The 15,983-nt window shown below is 44.9% G+C and overlaps 1 protein-coding gene across 1 annotated transcript; it reads right to left on the bottom strand.

Moving 5' to 3' along the window:
• Positions 1–741: 741 nt before the first annotated feature.
• AVPR1A (arginine vasopressin receptor 1A) lies at positions 742–15,592 on the bottom strand. Its single transcript, XM_073556963.1, has 2 exons — positions 14,571–15,592; positions 742–2,719 (listed from the first exon to the last, which is right to left on the bottom strand). The coding sequence occupies exons 1-2, from the start codon at positions 15,508–15,510 to the stop codon at positions 2,427–2,429; spliced, it is 1,233 nt and encodes a 410-aa protein (XP_073413064.1). The 5' UTR covers positions 15,511–15,592; the 3' UTR covers positions 742–2,426.
• Positions 15,593–15,983: the final 391 nt, after the last annotated feature.

The raw sequence follows: 15,983 nt of genomic DNA, 5'->3' as shown, positions 1-15,983 counted from the left end.
TGTTTTTATTGCTCTCAGTTTATGTTTTTCAGGTTTTCATTTGTGAACTATGTCAGATTCACTGGACTACGTCTGACCTGCATGGGATTTTTTTTAAAGAATTTGGTGAAGCAGAGAAAGTGTTGGGGAGTGTTTTTTAAAATATGTGTGTGTGGTCTTTTTTTTATTACTGGGTCAGTAATGGAGGTGACTGAACTTTCCATTACTAAGTTCAGAGAAAATCACTGCACACGTACAAGAAAAATAATGCTTCAGGTGAGTATTTATTGCTGATAGGTGAAGCAACAATTTAAACGACGTTTCGGCCAATCATTGGCCTTTATCATATAGTCGCCTTTTCAAAAAAGCATCATGGGAAAACCAGGTAAGTAGTGTCACCGCAATAAAATATGATATGACAGAGCCTATTGGGTCCAGTTTAGAGTCAATGCCCAGTGTATGCAGTGGGTTCAGGAGAAGTGTCTGCACCCTCCACTGCGCCACCAATGAATCAAGCCCAAACTCCCTGGCGAGCGGCTACTCCTGAACCCACTGCATACACTGGACATTGACTCTAAACTGGACCCAATAGGCTCTGTCATATCATATTTTATTGCGGTGACACTACTTACCTGGTTTTCCCATGATGTTTTTTTTGAAAAGGCGACTATATGATAAAGGCCAATGATTGGCCGAAACGTCGTTTAAATTGTCGCTTCACCTATCAGCAATAAATACTCACCTGAAGCATTATTTTTCTTGTACGTGTGCAGTGATTTTCTCTGAACTTATGCTTATGGGACCTCGGGTTCCTATCACTGGCACCGTTTCTCAAAAAGTTGAGTGCTAACCATTTTTATCTCTTACTTTCCATTACTAACACCTGGGTTTGATGTCAGCTGTGTTTTTTTTTTTTAAATTTACAGATGACATTATCCCCAAGCCCCATTACCACGATTGCCAAAGAACCAAGGCAATAGGGAAAAGCCAGGCAAAGCACCAGAATTGATGCATTTAATGTAATTTATTTTTAGGCTGGGAAGGGCCCAATACCACTGACCTTTTCAGTCTGATACTCTCATCTCACAGCTGTCTGCTTTACCTTTGCTGGTTTTCTATCTATCTATCTATCTATCTATCTATCTATCTATCTATCTATCTATCTATCTATCTATCTCTATCTTTGCACATCTTTAGCACATAAAAATCTTTCATTTCTATTCTGCATTCTGTTCCGGGAGGTGTCATCCATGTGCACAGGTGCGGTACGTATTGTCATCCATGCTGCTGGAAAAAATGGACATGTCTGCATGTGGGTCACACGGTCAATGTGAAATCATGGACATGTGCACAGCTCCATAGATTATAATGGGTGTGCTTGTGTACGTCTCTCTGTTATGTGTAAAAATGGTCACCACACATACCGGAAACACAGACGTGTGAAGGGGCCCATTGATGGTGAACAATTGAAATCTAAATTATATTAGAAACTTTCAGGTCTTTTTATTTTCGCAATAATTAAACTTATTTAAATAAAACCAGAAAAATTACTAGTTACTAAGGGATGTAATCGATTAAATGAGGACCATGGAGATGAATGCCAAATAGTTAATACATTACTACTACACTGGGAAGCTACCAGTAAACACTCTATCATCACAAACTGATAAGAAGCACAATTCATGCTGATGTCATATTGATATATATCTAGTATGATGTTTATACTAGAGATGGACTTCATCAGTGTTAAATGTGTTGACTAAGTTAGAAAACAGGGTTAGTGTTTTTGTTCAGAAGGAACAGCTCAGTTCTCCAGCCATGACTAAGGACAGCATTGCTCAAAATGCGTTGGAATTGCTGGTGCCAACAATATTTTTTAATATGTATTAAAAAAATATTTTGAATTTTTAACTTTCACTCCTAGTGCTGGATTCACTTGCACCTTGAGTGTACATCATGCACTCTGTGCCGCCTACCGGAACCCTCTCAGCTCTTGGAGCAAGAAGAGGATTTGTTACTGGTGAGTTGATTGCCTCACACGGTTTTACATTCATAACACTTCGCCCCGGCTGTGTCTGTTATTGCAGCTTAGTGTCGGTCACTTGAGCTGTAATAACAAACACCAGCCATGGACAAGTGTGCTACTGCAGAAAAAAGAAACCATTTTTTTGCAGCCCTTCATTTACCTATCTTTTACTTGAAATAAAAAAATGCAGATTAATTTCATCTCCAATTTTGCATTACAATCCAAGCAACATTTAACAGTAGCCAGAGAATATTTTCCATACTAAGGCCATAAGTACAAAACTTATACAGGGTGTGCACACATTATTTTTACAATGCGTGAAATAATACCTTATACATTAGATAAAGTATATTTGTCCATATTGTTTCTGACCTGCCTTATTTCGTACGCAGTAAGTTTTGGCAGATGCTATTTTCCAATCTCAGGTATGTAGGGGTAAAAATTGAATGACCCTTGAAGAATGAGGAGACTCTTTCCAGGTGTCCATACTATTGGTTGGACTTTTGGACTGGATCCTTGTGAAGGAAGTGTGCCTCCTTGTGCTGCTGTCAGAATCTTCTTTGCTTCCATTTTGCTTGAATTTATTGCAGCAGCATATACTAATGATGAAGTCTTGTAGTAGGTGTCCACTGAAGAACATATATATCCAGGGGTTACAGCAACTGTTCAAGCTGGCTAGCAAGGCAGACACAGTGACAGCCATGTTTTCATTCTCTGAAAGCAAAAAGAGCCACATTAAAAATAATAGTATGTGCAATGAAACAGTTTGTTAGGCTAAACATTTATGTGACTTGTCCTTGGCTCTATATATTTAAGGTCATCCTGGAAATTAATATGAATTAATACTAAGCTCAATCATAGTAACATTCTCATGTAGCAGATCAAGATTTGTAATTTAATATTTTGATGGTTCAATATACTGTTTATGTATTAAGATAACTTACAGTGAAGTTAAAAATACTGTATATTATAATATCAAAGAAAAGACAGTGAAAATCAATCTCTAAATGACAAATCAACAAGTAAATACAGCATTTTAAGTACTATCTTGTGTGCCATGAAACTAAGCCAGAATTAGTCATTCTTTGATGACCTGTCGGCAGATGAAAAAGAGGTTGCTTCTTTTGCTCCGCATAGCAGTGTTATTTTTTTTTTGTTGCTTTTTTTAATTTTAATTCCGCCGTACGGTTTCAAAGCTATGGGTATTTCTCTTCAGTTCTACTTTTTATGGTCTTTACTAGAGTTGAGCGAAACGGGTCGAAAAAATTCAACAGTCGCCGACTTTTGGCAAAGTCGGGTTTCATGAAATGAAACCCGACCCTAGGATGAGGTCGGCCACGAGGTCGGCGACTTACGCGCCAAAGTCGCGTTTCAAAAGTTTGTTTTGTGCTCTTTTTCAGCCAATCAGGATCCACGGACACTGTGGGCAACGTGATGACATAGGCACGGGTCACTACCATCTTTCAGAAGGGCATGCAAGTGATTGGCTTGCTTTGGTGGGCGTCACAGGGGGTATAAAAGGGCGTGCACGCCGACCGCCATCTTACTTCTGCCGATCTTAGTATAGGGAGAGGTTGCTGCTGATTCTGTAGGGAGAGCGTTAGGCAGGGAAGACAAAAAAACTGCTTCTGCTGCTAGCGATTTGGCCTGCATAACACACCAGTCACTGTGTGTGCAGTGCAAGGGGAGGCTATATAGTGGTGTATCAGTGGTGTTGGTTGTTGGGCTGCCTTTTAAGGCTTCCTAACAGGCTGGCATTGCTGTTTACCCACTGCTCCGCAAACTGCTTTTTTAAAAGCAATCCCAATTTTTTTTTTTTGTCCTGCTGAGAAGAAAAAAAAACTGCTTCTGCTGCTAGCAATTTGGCCTGCACAACACACCAGTCACTGTGTGTGCAGTGCAAGGGGAGGCTATATAGTGGTGTATCAGTGGTGTTGGTTGTTGGGCTGCCTTCTAAGGCTTCCTGACAGGCTGGCATTGCTGTTTACCCACTGCTCCGCAAACTGCTTTTTTAAAAGCAATCCAATCTCCCTTATCCTCTAGTCACTTTTGTCACAGCTGTGCCATCGAGCCTGTCACATAGCGCTCAGATATTCATTGGGCCTCACACAATCCAAAAGTGTCCAGTGTCCAAAAGTGTGTGCAGAGATTCAAAATCTCCCTTATCCTCTAGTCACTTTTGTCACAGCTGTGCCATCGAGCCTGTCACATAGCGCTCAGATATCAGTGGGCCTCACACAATCCAAAAGTGTCCACTGTCCACAAGTGTGTGCAGAAATTCAAAATCTCCCTTATCCTCTAGTCACTTTTGTCACAGCAGTGCCATCGAGCCTGTCACATAGCGCTCAGATATCAGTGGGCCTCACACAATCCAAAAGTGTCCAGTGTCCAAAAGTGTGTGCAGATATTCAAAATCTCCCTTATCCTCTAGTCACTTTTGTCACAGCAGTGCCATCGAGCCTGTCACATAGCGCTCAGATATCAGTGGGCCTCACACAATCCAAAAGTGTCCAGTGTCCAAAAGTGTGTGCAGATATTCAAAATCTCCCTTATCCTCTAGTCACTTTTGTCACAGCAGTGCCATCGAGCCTGTCACATAGCGCTCAAATATCAGTGGGCCTCACACAATCCAAAAGTGTCCACTGTCCACAAGTGTGTGCAGAAATTCAAAATCTCCCTTATCCTCTAGTCACTTTTGTCACAGCAGTGCCATCGAGCCTGTCACATAGCGCTCAGATATCAGTGGGCCTCACACAATCCAAAAGTGTTCAGTGTCCAAAAGTGTGTGCAGATATTCAAAATCTCCCTTATCCTCTAGTCACTTTTGTCACAGCAGTGCCATCGAGCCTGTCACATAGCGCTCAGATATCAGTGGGCCTCACACAATCCAAAAGTGTCCAGTGTCCAAAAGTGTGTGCAGATATTCAAAATCACCCTTATCCTCTAGTCACTTTTGTCACAGCAGTGCCATCGAGCCTGTCACATAGCGCTCAGATATCAGTGGGCCTCACACAATCCAAAAGTGTCCAGTGTCCAAAAGTGTGTGCAGATATTCAAAATCTCCCTTATCCTCTAGTCACTTTTGTCACAGCAGTGCCATCGAGCCTGTCACATAGCGCTCAGATATCAGTGGGCCTCACACAATCCAAGAGTGTCCACTGTCCACAAGTGTGTGCAGAAATTCAAAATCTCCCTTATCCTCTAGTCACTTTTGTCACAGCAGTGCCATCGAGCCTGTCACATAGCGCTCAGATATCAGTGGGCCTCACACAATCCAAAAGTGTCCAGTGTCCAAAAGTGTGTGCAGATATTCAAAATCTCCCTTATCCTCTAGTCACTTTTGTCACAGCAGTGCCATCGAGCCTGTCACATAGCACTCAGATATCAGTGGGCCTCACACAATCCAAAAGTGTCCACTGTCCACAAGTGTGTGCAGAAATTCAAAATCTCCCTTATCTTCTAATCACTTTTGTCACAGCAGTGCCATCGAGCCTGTCACATAGCGCTCAGATATCAGTGGGCCTCACACAATCCAAAAGTGTCCAGTGTCCAAAAGTGTGTGCAGATATTCAAAATCTCCCTTATCCTCTAGTCACTTTTGTCACAGCAGTGCCATCGAGCCTGTCACATAGCGCTCAGATATCAGTGGGCCTCACACAATCCAAAAGTGTCCAGTGTCCAAAAGTGTGTGCAGATATTCAAAATCTCCCTTATCCTCTAGTCACTTTTGTCACAGCAGTGCCATCGAGCCTGTCACATAGCGCTCAGATATCAGTGGGCCTCACACAATCCAAAAGTGTCCACTGTCCACAAGTGTGTGCAGAAATTCAAAATCTCCCTTATCCTCTAGTCACTTTTGTCACAGCAGTGCCATCGAGCCTGTCACATAGCGCTCAGATATCAGTGGGCCTCACACAATCCAAAAGTGTCCAGTGTCCAAAAGTGTGTGCAGATATTCAAAATCTCCCTTATCCTCTAGTCACTTTTGTCACAGCAGTGCCATCGAGCCTGTTACATAGCGCTCAGATATCAGTGGGCCTCACACAATCCAAAAGTGTCCAGTGTCCAAAAGTGTGTGCAGATATTCAAAATCTCCCTTATCCTCTAGTCACTTTTGTCACAGCAGTGCCATCGAGCCTGTTACATAGCGCTCAGATATCAGTGGGCCTCACACAATCCAAAAGTGTCCACTGTCCACAAGTGTGTGCAGAAATTCAAAATCTCCCCTGTCCTATAGACACCTGGTACCTTGTTTTACATTACTATATAGTTTGTTGGATTTTGTCTACATTTCTACCAAAAATGAGGAAGGCTGGTGGAAGAGGCCGTGGAATTGGGCGGGGGTTGGCAGCTGGTAATGATGGTGTTGGTGGTGGATCTGATGGTAGTGGCAAGAGCAAAATAGGACCGAATGCAGGAGGTGTTGAGCCTGCGTCATCGTCTGGCTACATAAGGCCTCGAACGCTTAGTTTTCTAGGAGTTGGCAAACCGCTTTTAAAGCCAGAGCATCAGGAAAAAGTTTTGTCTTACATTGCTGACTCAGCCTCCAGCTCTATCGCCTCCTCTTCTTCAGTTGTAAAAAGTAAAAGCACTGAGTCGTCATTGGAGGCTCATGTTCATGAACCACACCTTTCCTTGTGTCCTTCACCCCAACCAAGATTGAAGGATGACGCAGGCCATACTACTGATTACTCCATGGAGCTGTTTTCACATACCATGCCTGGATTATCAAGTGAAATGGTGAATTACCCAGGCCAAGATGAATCTGACATGGAGTGCACTGATGCACAGCCGCTGATGGATGATTCTGCTGGTACATTCACTCAGAGCACTACATTGTCCTCGCAGTGTACAGAGCCAGATTCTGACCCTGATGAGACTCAGGTGCCCCTTCCCGCACACTATACCACCATACACGGTGACACAGAGGAAGGTGCACATGACATAGAAGAGGAGGTGATGGATGACCCAGTTGTTGACCCAGATTGGCATCCATTGGGGGAAGAGGGTGCTGCTTCCAATAGCTCAGATGAGGAGCATCCACAGCAGACATCGACATCGCAACAGCTGTTATCTGGCAGGCCCGGAGCACTCCAAAGACAGGTTCCAAACATCAAAAGAGTTGCTGGACAGCTTGTCCAGAGGGTCAAAAGATCACAGCGTGCTAGGCCGCAAAATGTCTGCCAAAGTAGGAAGAGTGCAGTGTGGCACTTTTTTGAACAAAATCCTCATGATCAGGCCAAGGTTATCTGTAAGAAGTGCGCAAAGACCTTTAGCCGAGGGAAAAATCTGAAAAATTTGAATACCAGTTGCATGCTTAGACATTTAACCAGCATGCACTTGCAAGCGTGGACACAACACCAAACCTCAAGTGCCACATGTGCAACTGATCACAACGAAGGTAGTCAGCAACGCTACATTGTTTCCCCCACTGTAAGCCCACCGGTTAGCACAGCAGCAAATGTTGAGGTGTCGTTGCAAGACCACAGCAGTCAGGGAATCCCACTGTTATATCAACGAAAGACTGATTCTAGGCCATCAGAAAGAACACCAACTCCATCACCATCATCAACCCTCTCTCAGTCCGCCCTGTCCACCGCTACTTCCACCATATGCAGCTCTCAAGTCCAGCTCACCCTCCCAGACACTATGAGTAGGTCAAGAAAGTACTCAGTCTCTCATCCGCGTACACTGGGTTTGAACGCCCACATTGCCAAACTAATCTCGTTTGAGATGATGCCCTTTCGGTTGGTGGAAAGCACAGCTTTCCGCGAACTCATGGCCTATGCAGTACCACGCTATGACCTACCCAGTCGCCACTTCTTCTCTCGCAAAGCCATCCCAGCCCTCCACCATCATGTGAAAGACCGCATTGTCCATGCACTCAAGCAGTCAGTGAGCGGAAAGGTGCACCTCACAACTGATGCATGGTCCAGTCGGCATGGCCAGGGCCGTTACGTGTCCATCACTGCGCACTGGGTTAATGTGGTGGATGCAGGGTCCACAGGGGACAGCGGTGGTGGGACAGTGCTGCCTAGCCCACGGTATAGGAAACAGTTGGCTGTAGGTGTTCGACCCTCCTCCTCCTCCACCTCCTCCAGAAGCGAAAGCTCGTCCACAGAGCGCAGTCGTACGAGCACTCCATCTGCAGCTGCCACTGTTGCACACGATGTGTCCCCCTATCGAGCAGCTAGTGGAAAGCGTCAGCAGGCTGTGTTGCAGATGATGTGTTTGGGCGACAGACACACCGCCGAGGTGCTGGCCGAGTACTTGAAGCGACAAACTGAGTCATGGCTGGGCAGTGTACATCTTGAGGCAGGCAAGGTAGTTAGTGATAACGGCCGTAATTTTGTGGCAGCCATAGCCCTTTCAAAACTCAGCCACATACCTTGCTTGGCTCACACCTTGAACCTGGTGGTGCAGTGCTTCCTCAAAAATTATCCGGCGTTAACAGCCCTGCTCCAGAAGGTGCGAAGACTGTGCGCGCACATCCGCCGGTCGCCTGTACACTCCGTTCGTATGCAGAAGCTGCAGCGATTGCTCCACCTTCCCAACCTCCGCCTCATTATTGACATTGAAACAAGGTGGAACTCCACCCTGCACATGGTGGAGCGGCTGTGCGAGAAGAGGCAGGCCATAATGCATTTGTGGGAGGATACACGGCCAGGCACTTTGAGAGCAGACATGGAGTTGACAGGTGTGCAGTGGTCGAAGCTGAAAGACCTTTGTAAAGTCCTTCAGTGTTTTGAGGAATGCACACGGCTGGTAAGCGCAGACGACGCCATCCTAAGCATGAGCATCCCACTTATGCGTCTGCTCATGCAAACTTTGACGCACCTTAAGGAGCAGGCGTCTGCAGCCAATGTTGATGAGGAGGAAGAGGAGGAGGGTATCCTTGATGACATTCAGCCATTGTCTGCTCAGGGACCTCTCCTGGACGAGGTGGAGGAAGAAGAGGAGGAGGAGGAGGATGATGGGGATGATTACTTAGGGGAGGAGGATGCATCTCGTGGGGCAAGTGAAAATGTTGGCGTGGCAAGGTCTGGTACAGGGTTTGTGCGTGACTGGAGGGATGTGGATTTGCCAGAAAGTGCTCCTCCACCCAGCACTCGCAGTGCATCATTGACACCGGGAACATTGGCCCACATGTCAGATTATGCCTTGCGGATCCTAAAAAGGGACCCCCGCATTGCCAAAATGATGAACGATGACGACTACTGGTTGGCCAGCATCCTGGATCCACGCTATAAAGGCAAATTACAAAACATCATGCCACAGGAGAACCTTGACCTAATATTGGCTAATAAACAAGCAACTCTGGTAAATCGGTTGCTTGAGGCATTCCCAGCACACAGCAGCGGTGATGGTTCTCACACGAGCCGTACGGGATGGGGGCAGCTTGGCAGTGGTGTTCGTGGTGCACACAGCAGAAGTGGCGTTGGAGACAGGGGTTTCATGACAATGTTGTGGACTGATTTTTCAAATACCGCTCACACAACTGGTAATACTGCATCGATGGAAAGTGACAGGAGACAGCAGTTGTCAACTATGGTAACAAACTACTTTTCCTCCCATATCGATGTTCTCCCACACAGGTCATTCCCCTTTGACTATTGGGCCGCTAAACTGGACACCTGGCCTGAATTGGCCCAATATGCCTTACAGGAGCTCGCTTGCCCAGCTGCAAGTGTGCTATCGGAAAGAGTCTTCAGTGCAGCTGGATCAATCCTGACAGAAAAAAGGACCCGTCTGTCAACCCAAAATGTGGACGATCTAACCTTCATTAAAATGAACCACGCATGGGTTTCCAAGGATTTTGTCCCACCTTCCCCTGATGACACATAGGGTGACAGAAAAATGGCTTGCTTTGGTCCACCTCTTCCTGGTACTTCACCTATTTCGCCTTTTGCATCAGCTGAATGTCCAACATCAACATATGCCACTTTCTAAAACTCCCTAACTGTGCTGCCTCCCCCCCATGGCCGGGGTCACCACCTACCGCACGACACCGTGCGAGTGCCGTTGCCCTGGACAGGTGGGTAGGCCGACTCTTGGGCGCGGGCACTGGCACAGGGTCCCTCATAGTGCAATCAAGTGTCTCTGACGGTGGTGGTGCACACCCGCCGTCAGACACACCGCTGTACTATGAGGGGCCCAGTGCCAGTACCGACGCCCACTCGTGGGCCCCCCTTGCTTGGGCAGGGCCCCAGCATTTGCAATCTTTACCTCTCCCTGCTCCTCCGCTGTGTAATCTGGGCCGTCAAATCCATACTGTGCCTGACACCGTCTGAGCCTGCCTCCTGCTGTATAGACATATATTTTGAATGTGTACGCTATCCATACATTTTTATCCAGGGATACGGTACCCTTTCTAACCTTTGTGCAATCACGTGCAATCCATACTGGGCCTAACACCGTCTGACCCTGCCTCATGCTGTATAGACATATATTTTGAATGTGTACGCTATCCATACATGTTATCCGGGGATACGGTACCCTTTCTAACCTTTGTGCAATCACGTGCAATCCATACTGGGCCTAACACCGTCTGAGCCTGCCTCCTGAGACATATATTTTGAATGTGTACGCTATCCATACATGTTATCCAGGGATACGGTACCCTTTCTAACCTTTGTGCAATCACGTGCAATCCATACTGGGCCTAACACCGTCTGAGCCTGCCTCATGCTGTATAGACATATATTTTGAATGTGTACGCTATCCATACATGTTATCCAGGGATACGGTACCCTTTCTAACCTTTGTGCAATCACGTGCAATCCATACTGGGCCTAACACCGTCTGAGCCTGCCTCATGCTGTATAGACATATATTTTGAATGTGTACTCTATCCATACATGTTATCCAGGGATACGGTACCCTTTCTAACCTTTGTGTAATCACGTGCAATCCAAACTGGGCCTAACACCGTCTGAGCCTGCCTCATGCTGTATAGACATATATTTTGAATGTGTACGCTATCCATACATGTTATCCGGGGATACGATACCCTTTCTAACCTTTGTGCAATCACGTGTAATCCATACTGGGCCTAACACCGTCTGAGCCTGCCTCCTGAGACATATATTTTGAATGTGTACGCTATCCATACATGTTATCCAGGGATACGGTACCCTTTCTAACCTTTGTGCAATCACGTGCAATCCATACTGGGCCTAACACCGTCTGAGCCTGCCTCATGCTGTATAGACATATATTTTGAATGTGTACGCTATCCATACATGTTATCCAGGGATACGGTACCCTTTCTAACCTTTGTGCAATCACGTGCAATCCATACTGGGCCTAACACCGTCTGAGCCTGCCTCATGCTGTATAGACATATATTTTGAATGTGTACGCTATCCATACATGTTATCCAGGGATACGGTACCCTTTCTAACCTTTGTGCAATCACGTGCAATCCATACTGGGCCTAACACCATCTGAGCCTGCCTCATGCTGTATAGACATATATTTTGAATGTGTACGCTATCCATACATGTTATCCGGGGATACGGTACCCTTTCTAACCTTTGTGCAATCACGTGCAATCCATACTGGGCCTAACACCGTCTGAGCCTGCCTCCTGAGACATATATTTTGAATGTGTACGCTATCCATACATGTTATCTGGGGATACGGTACCCTTTCTCACCTTTGTGCAATCACGTGTAATCCATACTGGGTGTGAGAACGGCTGGCGAGCTGTTAAGCAAGCTACAGCACCTGTCCAGACAAGTACAGGGATTCCCTAGCGAGGAGACTTACTTGATTGTTTTCAATGTTGGGACAGCAATTTTTGGGGAGCACTATACTCTGGAGAATGATAGATAGGGCCCACCATACACTGGAACATTCCAAAGGTGGACATCAGACACTGGAGCAGCATTTACAGGGCCCATTATACACTAGAGCATTAGAAATGGGGCCCATTATGTTTGGAGCATTATTTGGGGCCATAAGACAGTGGAGCTTCATCCATGGGGACCAACATATACTGTAGCATTATGTGGAGCTCATCATATACTGATTCAAACATTATATGGGACCAATGATTCTGTATGGAGAAATAGATGGGCCTCGTCATGAGATGTAAAAAGTGAGGTATTTTTCATTGTACTATACCGCTATTTCTCTGCCGTATCGGAGCATGATGAGTTGTGGTATGTGTTAAAGGGGCGCTCTTTCGCCCAGGGCACATGAAAACCTGGAGCCAGCCCTCCCCCCCCACAGTTTGTAGCCAAATAACCCCCATTTTTCAGTGCGTAACTTGTATTATGAAGTTAATTAAGGTTGACAAGCTTAAGAAAGAAGAATTGATGCTTTTGGCATTCAAATGGGCACTGTAGGTGTGTTTCCTGTCCTCCTCTCACTGCCGACTTTTATTCCCCATTGACTTACATTGGGTTTCGTGTTTCGGGACGACCCCGACTTTTCCCTATAATCGGACGATCTTGCTCGACCCGACTTTTGGAAAAGTCGGGTTTCACGAAACGAAACACGACCCTAAAAAAACAAAAGTCGCTCAACTCTAGTCTTTACCAATAGGGCTGTGTTCACATGACAATAGTGCACTGTAAACTAAATTAAAAAAGGGAAAGCGATTCAGCTTCCAAGTATAGTAATATTAAGAAAAATGTCTTTATCGTTATTCCTTAAAAATTGCATACATGATAAAAAACGTGCGTACGTGAGGACAAGGGGAGAACATCATGAAAACCCAAATATATTTCTTATAATAAAGAATTATTTATTTTGTTATTACTATATTTGGAAGCTGGGTTGGTTTTCCTTTTTTAGTACAGCTTTGGATGCCAACAGTGACGTGATCGCGGGCTTCCTCTGTGTTTGGACAGATTTACCGCAGTGAGCTAATTCTTTTTCCTTTTTCTTTAAAAGTACAACCTAAAGACAAACCTCCAGAAAAACATGTGAGCCCCACCCCCTTGGTAAAGACCATAAAAATTAGCACTAAGCAAAATGTCTATATGTCTGGAATAGTGATAAGCGAGTATACTCGTTGCTCGGGTTTTCCTGAGCATGCTCGGCTGTCCTCCGAGTATTTAGGCATGCTCGGAGATTTAGTGTGTGTCGACACAGCTGCATGATTTGTGGCTGCTGAACAGGCTGAATACATGCAGGGATTGCCTGTTTGTTATGAAATCCTCACATGTATTCAGGCTGTCTAGCAGCCGTAAATCATGCAGCTACTTCAACAAAAACTAAGGGTGTGTGCAAAATCCTGCAGATTAGCCTGCGGTTTTGCCCTGTGGTTTATCATCTCTACAATGGAGGAGATGGTAAACCGCTGCAGAATCTGCAGAAAGAATTGACCTCTTTCTGAGGTTTAGAAACCGCAGCAAATCCGCACGGAGAAATCTGCACCGTCTGCACAGCGGTTTTTGATTTCCATAGGTTATAATGGTACTGTACACCGCAGCAGAAACTGCTGCGGATCCGCAGGACCAAAACCGCTGCAGATCCGCAGCAGAATCCGCAGCGTGTGCACACACCCTAAATCTCCGAGCACGCCAAAATACTCGGAGTTCACCCATGCAAGCTCAGGAAAACCCGAGCAACGAGTATACTCACTCATCACTAGTCTGGAACAGTATGGAAGAATATAAAAAAAAAATAAATGAATAAACAAAACAGATTACTCAATGGAGCAGCAGGAACAAAATAAAAGCAAAAAATTGTCTACTTTTGACCTGGTGACAGGTCTCTTATACTGACATACATAAGCATCACCCGGTTAACTGACATTTTACCCCGTCTTGTATTTGGCCAGTTACCCTACCCTTCATATGCATCCCCATTTAGGAAAATCAATAAGCTTTTCTTAAACAATTATTGTAAGGCTTCTGCTTTTATATGTACAGAAACAATAGAGTTCATGGAGCTGATTCCAATACAATCTGGAATAATAGATTTTAAAAGAGAAAGCCAATGTAACTTATCAAGCATTTCCAGTAGGCATTTATATGATTTAAACTTTTTTAAGTGATGTATTTATTTTTATTATAGTGTAGATAAAGACAAATAAACCAGAGCAAAAATAAAAAAAGCAAATTGTGACTTATTAGATTTAGGCATGGTTCTGTATATCTAGTATACTTGGCGCAGAGATGAAGCATTCAGCAAGACACAGAAAGTTCATCCAGCCAATTGAAGGCTGACAATAGATGAACTCTAATCCTGCCAAAAACAATACTTTGTGCTTACAAAATGCTGTATTGTTTGGAATGTCCTTTATAAAGACGTTCTAGCTTGTAAACATTACTGATGGATTCTGTCACAAGAAGTTCAGAAAATGGGCAAGTAAACTCACAAAATGTAATCTGCAAAACAGATATGTGAACCTGAACCTCCAGATGTTTTGAAGCAAAAGTTGACTATCAGCTCTTATAATGAGCATTTTGGAGAGTTCAGCATTGGGAAAGTAAGAGGATAGCTATGAAGCATTTCTATAAATATATATGACATAAAAAGGTATTTTTAGGAAGTAAAAGTACAGTAGCCAAAGCCTGATCACACAAATTAGATAGTGACTCGCACCTACCTGTCCATTTGGTGTCCTCTGCATACACAGACCACAGCTGGATGGCGAAGAATGGACTGTAGCAAATGATATAGGCTGACACAATCACAAAGGTCATTTTTACAGTCCTGATTTTGGCTCTAGAGATGATCCTCACACTGCTGACAGATGTGGACAGTAACCCATTGTTACCCTTCCTGCCTTCTGTCTCTTCTTTCCTGGTCTTGCACTTTATGTTCTTCCAGATATTATAGCAGATAAAGCCATAGCAGGTCATCAAGATGGTCACTGGTACCACGAAGATACTAATAGTAATCCAGGTGATGTAAGCTTTTGCTCCATCCTTCAAGACAAAGTCAGCCCAGCAGTCATATACTCCGTCTCCCAGCTCTTTAAGATAGAAGATCCCGTATTGAGGAGTACTGAGGATGAAACTGAGGATCCAGGCTCCGCTGATCATCAGGTAGGACCTCTTTGTTGGCTGTTGAAGAGTTATCAGTGGATGGCATATAGCAATATAGCGGTCAGCAGTCATAACCACCAGCATGTAAGCTGAGGCAAACATCCCAAACACTTGGAGGTGTTTAATAACTCTGCATAAGAAGTCGGGACCATAGAAGCGGTAGGTGACCTCCCAACACAACTGTGGAAGAACTTGGAAGAAAGCCACCACTAGATCTGCCAGGCTCAGGTGCTTGATAAATAAGTGCATCCTAGACATCTTCTTGGACTTGTAGAGACCCAGCAGGACACTACCGTTACCCAAGACAGCAGCCACAAATATGATGGCTAACACCGCTATCTCAACCTTAGCCAGCTCCTCATCCCTGGACAGCAGGTCGGATGAGTTGGGGGGGATTCCGCTGGCATTAGGTAAGATCGATGGGAACAGATAAGAGATTGCACTGTCATTTTCTAAACTTGAAGGTTCCCTAGAGTCTCCAGCCTCAGAGAATCGCATAGTAACTCTGTGTGTGAGCACTGATCAAGAAGCTGCAGCAATCTACACTCACTGACCTTTCCCTTCCTCCAGAAGAACCAAGAAGCCCTGCACTGCTCACACACAGATCACGTCCAAGGGTCTTTATATAGAGATCCCCCTCCTTCCTTATTAAGGGGGCTGAGATAGCTGTTATGACAAGGCACAGGCTGGCGTCACGCCACCCTTCACTTCAGCTTTGTAACTCCCAATGTGAATGTGCTGTATGGAGACCTATTGTGTCAGTGGATCTGCTCCTTATATGTGCCGATTGTCAGCTCTTCCTCACTTCTTCTGGATAGGAGAATATAGGAACTCGTATGATCAGGTTTCCACACTTTCCTCTGAAGTCTCCTCTGCTGGCTAGCCAAGATCTCAGTGTACTTTATTAGTTGCATGCTTATAAATAGAATGAAGCCTTGGATAAACAGTAAACCAAGAAGTGCAGCAGCAGC

This window comes from Dendrobates tinctorius, unplaced genomic scaffold (genome assembly GCF_039654945.1).
Source record: "Dendrobates tinctorius isolate UK_male_01 unplaced genomic scaffold, ASM3965494v1 ptg000241l, whole genome shotgun sequence".
NCBI classification, from domain to species: domain Eukaryota; kingdom Metazoa; phylum Chordata; class Amphibia; order Anura; family Dendrobatidae; genus Dendrobates; species Dendrobates tinctorius.
This window is presented reverse-complemented; position numbering and strand designations above follow the sequence as displayed.

What these genes read in the sequence shown, in the direction of transcription:
- AVPR1A (XM_073556963.1), bottom strand. Translation starts at nt 15,510, where the DNA reads ATGCGATTCTCTGAGGCTGGAGACTCTAGGGAACCTTCAAGTTTAGAA. An exon ending in AGAGGACACCAAATGGACAG is followed by an intron (nt 2,720 to 14,570) that starts GTAGGTGCGAGT and finishes TTTTGCTTTCAG; the next exon opens with AGAATGAAAACATGGCTGTC.